Here is a 10052-nt window from a genome sequence, read left to right on the forward strand (position 1 = left end):
TAATAATGTGTAGGTTCCTCGCCTTTCTATTATCTTTATCAAATAATAATGTGTATTTAAATGAAACATAATGCGAACTCCACAAAGACTTGGAACCATTGACTTGCTCTATTGAAAATCTCCAAGGTAAATTATGTTTAAAATTGAGACCATGGTGAGACTTACCTATAGGGACCACATTATCCTTCTTTATTTTAACTCAAAATGTTCTATAAAAAAATCCAAGATAAGTTGTGTTTAAAATTGAGACCATGTAGAGGCTTCACTATACGGACCACATTGCCCTTCTTTCTTAGCTTAAAATACTCTATAAAAAAATCCAAAGTAAATTATGTTTAAAAATAAGACCATGTAGAGACTTAGTTATAGGGACCACATTATGCTTCTTTCTTTTAGTAAAAGTCAAGGAAATCATGTGTGACCAACTTGGGTTGCCTTTTTTACTTTTAAATAGCGCCTATTTTTATAAATCCATAATTATGAAAAACATAAGAGGTTAGCCCAATAATCGATATAACCATATTTTGATGGTGCCTATTTCAAAGTTTAAAGAACTTCTTGATACACTTGCAAAATGAAAAAAAATAAAAAAATTCATTAATTCTTTGTGAAACATTTATTTAATCCTGTTTATCTAAACCTTTTTTTCCCTTCCTTTCTTTCTATTATCCTCATGTCAAAACATTGTTTCTCATTACTATACACACTTTTTACTTATCCATTTCCAAAAGAATCAGCCACAATCATTTACCCTCACCTTCCCATTAAAAGCAAAAGCAACTCCATACCCTAGTTTTGCAATTAGAATACTTATAGCCTTATTCCATACCCTAGTTATAGCCTTATTCCATACCCTAGTTTTACAATTAGAATACTTATTCAAAATGATTGCATAACGGGAAAGAGTTTGAGTATAAATAATTCATTCCTATAGACCAATATTGTCTTCTAAGAATAAGGGTGAAAACCGTTCTACTTGATAATCGTATTTTCTTACATGTACAAACATGATAGTTCCATAATCACTTAAATGATTTCTCAAATCTTGAGAGAAGAAAACATAACCGCAAATCTTTAGAAAAAAAAAACATAAAAAAGCTTAGATTATCATATTTTCTTTAATGTACAAACTTGATAAGTCCACACCGATTCGAATGATTTCTAAATTCTTAAAACAAAATATTTACCACATACCTATTTACCAAGCCATCCACCATCCCAAAACCGGAATGACAGAAATCACATTCTTCTAAATAACAATATTTTATTTATAAATTTAATATAAAAATTAAATATAACTTTAAAACCAATAGCAATCATGTAAAAAGGCAACAATATTTAAAATAGGTTAAACGTTATGTGTGTCCTTGTTGAACATTAATTAAACAAGGACATAGTCAACACCAGCCATTCCACATGGAGACGACTTTAAAGGCATTGATATTCACGGTTCTATTTGTTTTTTAAAATACTAACATTAAGACAATGTCTCAGGTGTTCTTTCAGATTTTCTTTTCTCTAATAGATGTAGCCTGGGCCAAAATAAACTACGAATAGACTTGAGATAACCTACTAATAAACTTCGGATATTAGGCGACACAAATAGCCTGCCACGGGAATAATTTCTAGTGGCACCGCCTTCGCCATAGTAATTCCAAACTTCTCTGTCAAGTCCACTTCTTCTGCACTCATGCCCTTCGCAGGTGCCCACTCGAATGAATGGATGAGAGAAGCCAATACCACATGAATCATCAGACTCGCCAACGGAAGCCCCACGCATATTCGCCTTCCTGCTCCGAATGGTATCAGCTCGAAGTGTTGTCCTCAGTAATCCACGCTATTCATCTTATCATCCAGAAATCTCTCAGGGACGAATTTCGATGGTTCATTCCAGATGGCAGGGTCCCTTCCGATTGCCCACACGTTGACGATTACCTGGGTGTGTTTGGGTATCAAGAATCCCTCAATCTCACAATCACTATCTGCTCTGTGTGGAACGAGCAGAGGAACTACCGGGTGCAACCTCAAAACTTCCTTCATCACTGCACAAAGACAAGGGAGACGGTCACTATCACTTTCTTCCACCCTTCTATTGCGACCAACTACCTCGTCCAACTCGACCTGGGCTCGTTTCATTTTCTCCGGATTGCGTATGAGTTCTGCCATCACCCACTCCATGGTCTTCGCAGTAGTCTCGCTTCCCGCCGCAAACATGTCCTGCATCAAGCAATTGGCCATAAGAGATTACTTTGGCAGTATGAATTCACTAGTAAACTCCGACACTTTAGAATAAGATACCATGTATCATTAAATACGTCAATAGCCTTATTGTATGATACCAACAACGGAGAATGGAAATGATTACAGTTAAGTAGACTCTGATGTCGGTGAGAGTAAAATCATCGCCTCTCATTTCCAGCAGAGCGTCCAACAGATCCTCAGGACCGTCACTCGCGTCTGTCGTTTTGCCTTTTGTGGCGAGGCGGTTCTCTATGAATTTGTCAACAATACGAAATTCCCTCCCCAAATAGAATGCTGCGTTACGTCTCACACCCTGAGGATCCATCCACTGAAGAAAGGGAAAGTATTACGCCAAATTGGGACCTCCTGCATTCACCGCAAAGTCTTCCTCCTCCACACATCAAAGACAGAGAATATAAAGACGGAGGTGAGCCCTGTCACAGAATACCATAACATCCATCCGTTATCCATTGAGATTTATTGCAGAGGCTGCTAATTGGCAACTATGGAGAGTTAAGCTAAATAGAACTATAGATAGAGGCAATAGACAAGTATAAATACACGAATGCGAGCCTTTGCCCTAATTGAAACCATCGATTCACGGAAAAAATAAAAATTAAAATAAATACATTTCGGCGTTGTCTATTCAGGCCAGAATTTCATGTAGATTGTGTAGATAGAGGTAATAGACAAGTATAAATACACGAATGCGAGACTTTGCCCTAATTGAAACCATTGATTGACGGAAAAAAATAAAAATAAATACATATAGAAATTCATATAAAGGCGTTGTCTATTCAGGCCAGAATTTCACGTAGATTGTGACTTTTTGGTGGGTGACATTTTTTTTTTTTTTTAAGAAATCTGATAGTTGCAGTGTTCAAATAGAGATTATAATTTAGTCAGGCCAGAATTTCACGTAGATTGTGACTTTTTGGTGGGTGACCTTTTTTTTTTAAGAAATCTGATAGTTGCAGTGTTCAAATAGAGATTATAATTTAGTTAGAGATTATAATTTAGTGAGGATGGTGATTTTTTTGGTAAATTTTTTTCAATTTATTTGATTTGATTATTGCCATGTTTAAATAATTTTTTTTTAAATTCAGTACCATCAAAAACTCAAAAACATCTAAATCGGGGAGCTTTACAACCGTAAAGCTAAACAAAACAAACCCTAAACATGCACACCCTAAACAAAAAAAACCATAAACATGAACAAAACTTGTGCAGAATATCACAGGGTCTGGTCTTAGCCTTTTCACAGTGATGAGGTCATCTACGGAGTTGCGTGAAATCGACGTTGAATGGGGAACTAGAAAGGGGATTCATGCCCACCTACGACTCAAATTATATTGTTCAGATATGCATGTGCACGTTGGGTTTGAATATTAGTTCGATGAAGACATTTAGGTATTTGAATACACCAGTCATTATCAGAGTTAGTTGGACTGTATTCGCTTATTTATAAAAATCACTATTGGGAATCCGAAGTGCGTCGGACTATATTAGGAAATAAACTTCGCCATCAGCTACATTTTAAATAAATTTGTAGGCATGGCACTGGTCATTCGTAGGCCGCGGCTGACCACTACCATACTTGTATTGAAACGGCCAGTTGGAGTTGCCGTGGTATTAAATTATTCACTACACTGCATTGAATTCCAGGATGTGGAAAGCCAGAGATGGCAGTTTCTGGTAGTAATAACTATGGACAATGAAGCATTTCGCTATCAAAAAATAAAAATATCCAATCGAAATAAAAACTCTCTAGGTCCACTAAATATCTTGAGTCCAGACTAAGATAGGGTCGCCCTACAAATCTGATATGACTCTCAAACTGCCTGATTAATTTGATACGGTAAAGGTCGACCGAGACATGTAGCTGCAGAATATCTGATATTTAGTTTTTCCAAACAATTTGATTGGTGAGTCTGCTTTCCGGGTTAGCTGGAAGTTTGACTTCTTAATTAAATATGATTGAAGAAATTTTATTATCAGATTTTATTAAATTTTTATTTTTATTTTTTTTCGTAAAGCAATTAAAATTCAAAAGATTAAGTTTTAAGATTTTAAGTGTAATGATACTAATTTCATTTCTATCATTAAAAATATGATTCAAACATTTTTATTATCAAATTTTATTAAAAAAATCTGTTTAATTATAACCATTTTTAAAATCAACAAAACCGAAAAAACCAACACCCATCCACGATGCCTTGATTTAGATTGTGTGTATACATTTATATTTTCTCAACCATGAATTATTTAATGATTTGGATAATGGGGAAGATTGTGGTTTTCTCAAGAAGTGAAAGCTAAATTGAAGCATTTGTGTGTCACTTGAGAGTGAAAAATGGTTTAGATAGATATTGTTAGCGAAATTTTAAGTATTTAATAAGTTTTTTTGGTAAGTCAGTACAAAAGGTTTTTATTAATATGTAAATATTTTTACATGGATAGTAAGAAAAGCAGAGAGATTGGTTATCAAAACCAGAGTCTCAATAGTGACATTAGCTACATCCGTACTTTATGAGTAGTGTTAAAAACCCGACATTAGCTACATCCGTACTTTATGAGTAGTGTTAAAAACCCTGTAACTAATAGATGATAATGAAGGACTAAGGTAACTCTAGTGCCATGAAGATACCATGCCAACATATTAGAGCAAGGACACTATATAAGAAAATTACAAGATCACTACTGCATTGAGTAAGAAGAGAGATATACCAGTGTAGACCTTCAACAAAATTGTAACAACATTTTCTAGAAAGACATATTAATTAACTGACAAAATGAGGCACTAGAGATCCACTTTTGTGTGATATGATCATTGGCGAAAGAGGAGATGTAGCAAATGAATGAGAAGTAGTAGTCATTTGTGTATTGATGAAAACATGAGGCCCCATGAGTTCCTCAGATTCCGAGTCTAAAATGGCATATTTCTCCACCCTTCCCACACATGAAACTATATCATCAAGGCAAAAACGAACATTCAAGAGCATTCTCTTCATATCTTCTTGACCTGCAAAATTTTTGTAGCTATCCACCTACTTATCGTGTAAGACCAAGTTAAAGAGTGTGTATTTATCTGTTGGTGGATTGCAAGCGAGTGTAAGAAATGCAATCACTTCTCCCTAAATTCCCCTAGATTAGGAATTCTTTTGAGATCTGTGACCCCCACTTTGGAATCTAATAAGTAAAACTCATCACCAAACTCTCTCAACTCAAGATGTCAGATTTCCTTTCATACCTCGGGAGGGACCGAGTCGAAATACGATGCTACTGAATTCCATTCAAATAATTGTCGATGAGAAACTGAACTACTTGTGCCGCCTCGTCGGCATTGTCACAAAAGGGAGCAAAGAAACCACACGAACTTGACCACTATAATGATGAACAGGACAATACCCCAAAAGTTGGTTTGTCAGCCTAAACCAACATACCACGTGGTCTATTTTCACAAGTTGGAAAGGTGGTTCCAAATGAGGGATTTGAACATGACCAATTGCTTCGATGAGAGAACAACAATCAATTTTAAATCAACAATGACCGCGAGGTTTTTAGACCGAGAGAAAAATAGTGACGTATTATCATCAATGCACCATAACTGAAGTCCATAAATAGTAAATATGGAGGGGGTGGAAAGACAGACTACTAACTAGTGCTTTTGTGGACCAGAACCAAAAATTAGAAACCAATGTGGACCATAAAACACATTACGAGACCAGAAGGGACCAAAATCTAAAACATTACATATTAAAATCACCAATTGCTTTATTACCCAAAGATAGATGGAAATTCCCAAAAATCATATGGAGAAACTTCCCAGTTATCATACTACACAAACCAGAACAAAACAATTAAAAAAGATGAGTAGAAAGTCACTCCCTTTGAGGTGTCAAAAAAAAGACCACAACTAGTTGAAACATTGAACTGTTGCAATGTGGTGTACAAATAAGATGAAGAGCATTTACCCCTTCAAAAATCCAAGACTTAAGATTATAAAAAACACAATTCCACTGTGCTCAAAGAGAAGAGAGCATCCCAACTTGCTAAAAGATGAAAACATGCAACTCCGACATCTGATGTAGAGCATGACAAAGGAAAAGGAGCGGCCAGGTAAGGATTTCTCCACGTACCACTTTCGATCTCGTCGTACCATCACCGTTCAATGGAAAACCCCATGCATTTATAGAAGAAGTATAGTTAAGAATGACGTGAGGTAAGAAAACTATTTACAAACTAGTGTTATGCATGGCACACTTATTAAGAAAAACATTCCTGTTGTGATAAAGACCTCCATTAATGCGAACTTCTCCGAGATGTTCAGAGTAATCCCAACACGCACAATAAAAGTCGCCCATTGCTACTAAAAACTGATGAAAACACAACTAAAGAAAACAGGAGCCTCCACTATAGTCCACAAACTCGCATTTATGGTAACAGGACGTTGCTTGGTGACACCCATTCTTATGCCGTTTTCATAACACGTTGCGGTTTAAAACAGACATATAACATGTCACATAAAGTGCTTTGTATGCATCGTTCCCACCCCCATTTCGGAAGTACTTAATAAGTTGAATAATGAGGAAGATTTTAGTTTTCCCAAGAAGAGAAGCGTTTACGTGTGAATTAAGAGTGAAAAAAGGTAATGTGTTTGATATTGGTAAGGTTTTAGTTTTCTCGAGAAGAGAAGCAGCATTTATGGGTAAGTTGAGAGTGAAAAATGGCTTAAATAAATATTTAATGAATTAGAAAATGTCACATTATTGTTATTTTCCTTTTATTTACTTTTTACTGTCTTGAAAATTTCAGTTTTTCTAGATGATGTGATGTATTCAACAAGGATTAAGGATTTGTTTTTTCAAAAATTAAGTATTAATGAATTGGAAGATTTTAGTTTTCCCAAGAAGAGAAGCGTTTATGTGTGAATTAAGAGTGAAAAAAGGTAATGAGTTTGATATTGGTAAGGTTTTAGTTTTCTGGAGAAGAGAAGCAGCATTTATGGGTGAGTAGAGAGTGAAAAATGGCTTAAATAAATATTTAATGAATTAGAAAGATGTCACATTATTGTTATTTTCTTTTTATTTACTTTTTACTATTTTGATAATTTCAGTTTTTCCAGATGATGTGATGTGTTCAACAAGGATTAAGGATTTGTTTTTTCAAAAATTAAGTATTAATGAATTGGATGATGAGGAAGCTTTTAGTTTTATTAGCTAAATAAACTATTAATTGGTGAGGTAAGAGTTTAAAGTGGTTTGGATAAATTATTAAATAGTTAGTTAAGGAGAAAAATGATAATATTTATTTTATTTTAATATAATTTTATAATTATTTATATAAATATTTTAGTTTTTATTAATGATTATTAAAGTTATAAAATTAATTAATTAACTTAAATACATTTATATTATGTTTCAATGATATCATATTTAATATTTTGTTAATTTTTTTTTATAAATTTTTATTTATATTAGAGTTTATTTTTTCATAATTAAGTATAGATTTGTCTTACTTCTATATTTATTAAGTACTAGGAGGATCAAATTTCTCAAGATGTAAACCCTTGTTGTAAAATTTAAGGAAATGTTTACACGTTATTTGATTCTTCTTGGCTCTTAGTAAAATCAAAGTTAAGATAGATCTATGTTGATTTTGAGCAACACTCTAGTGTGTGTGTGTGTATATATATATATATATTTTGATATCCCTACAGTAAGAAGCAAACTGGTAATTATGGTTGTTAATGTTAAGATAAACAATGTGTTAACTTTGAATTAGGAAAATGTTGTGAATAAAGGAGGCTTTGTAACTTCTGAAGGGGGAAGTTGGAAAAGAGCAGTTGCTTGAAAGAAAACCCCTAACTACCTCCCCATGCTCCAAAGAAAAGAGTGGAGGGGAGGAAAAAAACCTGTGCTAAAAGGTGAGACGGGAAGAAGGGGATATGTCGCTAAGTCTGGTGAGGACTAGATAGCACAACACTGTGTGCGAATAGAGTTATAGAGGATAGTGGTCTTACAAGTAAACTGGGGGGGAGATTTGGTCTGGAGGACAAATCTCATGGATGGGTGGATAAAGAGTAGCAGATGATAAGGTGTCTTCTACCCTGAAGGTCTTTTTTTCCTTTAAAGAACCACGTATGTAACACCATCTTAAACTATTTGTTGCTCAGTCGAATTTATAAGACTTTATATGAGTGTTAACTGGAATGATAGGTATCTAAACATATACATGTTCAGTAATTAGAGAAAAATACAGGAACAAAAAGATATAGTGTCGGTTCAATGCTGTTTAACCCTCGGTAACAGAAGAGATTTAGAGACAGAATTAATTGGATTAAACTGGTTATTGAACTGAGGACAACTTTAGGTAGGGAAAACATTACTATTTAGTTAAATGTCATCATCTTGGAACTCTTCTACAGACACATTGTATGTAGAAATTGAAAGAAAAAGTTCTGGTAGTTCATTTTCTAGGAATTGTAAATAATATGCACTAGTAGATCTGCTTATTTCAATATTTGGAAATTGAATTTTTTATAAAGAAAAATAGATCCGCTTATTTCATTCATAGGAGGAATTAAATAATTATAAAACTGATTTCTTTCTTTCGAGACAAATTTGGCAGAGAGAAATTAACACATATAGAGCTGGGTATTAGCAAAACCCTAAAAGCACAACTAACTATCTGAAACAATGAAGTCGGAGAATACAAATCACTAAATACCTAGTCCATAATCAAGAACTGGAAGAACTACGGGAGCTGGTTATAGTAAATGTAGCCAGACTGGAGGAACTAGGACGAGAGCCACCAGTTGCCAAGTAAGTACAGCACTGGGAAATTTATTCTATGAACTTTGAAAAACATTGAAAACACTACTGCATATTATTACGGATAGAGTTGCAAGCCCACAGCAGTTAACATAGGTAGAGTTGCAGTAAAACATCAGATACATATTGAAATGGTGAGACTTTGCTGTAAAAACCTTTATACCACAATTAAATTAGAGCCGAACCCATAGAAAGGTTCGATGACCCTCATGAAATCAACACAAGAACACACATCGCGGTATCCACAAAAGAATCAAACCGTGTGAGAACCTTTCACACAAAGAAATAACACCAGACATGCCACAATAAACTCTATACTTTCCAAAAGGAGAGAAAGGTGTGTTGCATCGATCGAAGGAGACTTAAATAAGGCAATAAACAGTCCTTCATAATTTACAGCCGAGAGAGTTTAAAGACACGGGTAGTACCAGGGTAACCCGGTTATTAGAACGAAGAAATAGACTTATCTAAACAACCACGTTTCGAGGTCGTAAACGACCAAAACCCTTCATTCAAACCCATTAAAATATACCTGTTATGCTTCTATTACAACAATAGGAAATCTCCTTAGCCATTTAGTCCATTTGGCAGTTGTCTATAACCCCTTTACATATATAAACACAAAGCTAGCGTGAATCTGGTAAAACTAACTAGAACCCTAAATCATTTGCATAATGCCCCTCACTGTCGAAAGCTAGGTACTGCTATGGTCTTACCTGAAAATTCTCGGTTGTGGAAGGCTGGTAAGGGAACTCGCACCTTTGGAGCAGCAAAATGAAACCCTCGACCTCCTCACCCTTATTCCTGTAGATTCATGGAAGAAGATGTGTCAACGAAGACCCGAGGTCATTTTACAATGCCGAACTAGACAAATTCAAGCAAAAAAAAAAACAAAAAAACCAAGGATCATGCAACCTTACCTGGTTCGTGGAGTTGGTGTCAAAGAGTAAATGGAAGAAATTTCCATGGAACCACCTC

General features: G+C 34.8%; 1 protein-coding gene across 1 annotated transcript; it reads right to left on the reverse strand.

The window, feature by feature from the left end:
- Nucleotides 1-1446: 1446 nt before the first annotated feature.
- Nucleotides 1447-2887, reverse strand: LOC149231933 (cytochrome P450 76T24-like). The gene is made up of 2 exons (XM_089376391.1): nucleotides 2366-2887; nucleotides 1447-2217 (listed from the first exon to the last, which is right to left on the reverse strand). The coding sequence occupies exons 1-2, from the start codon at nucleotides 2564-2566 to the stop codon at nucleotides 1825-1827; spliced, it is 594 nt and encodes a 197-aa protein (XP_089232517.1). The 5' UTR covers nucleotides 2567-2887; the 3' UTR covers nucleotides 1447-1824.
- Nucleotides 2888-10052: the final 7165 nt, after the last annotated feature.

This window comes from Pinus tabuliformis, chromosome J (assembly GCF_031772625.1).
Source record: "Pinus tabuliformis cultivar Carrire ecotype Pingquan chromosome J, CPIR1, whole genome shotgun sequence".
NCBI classification, from domain to species: Eukaryota; Viridiplantae; Streptophyta; class Pinopsida; order Pinales; family Pinaceae; genus Pinus; species Pinus tabuliformis.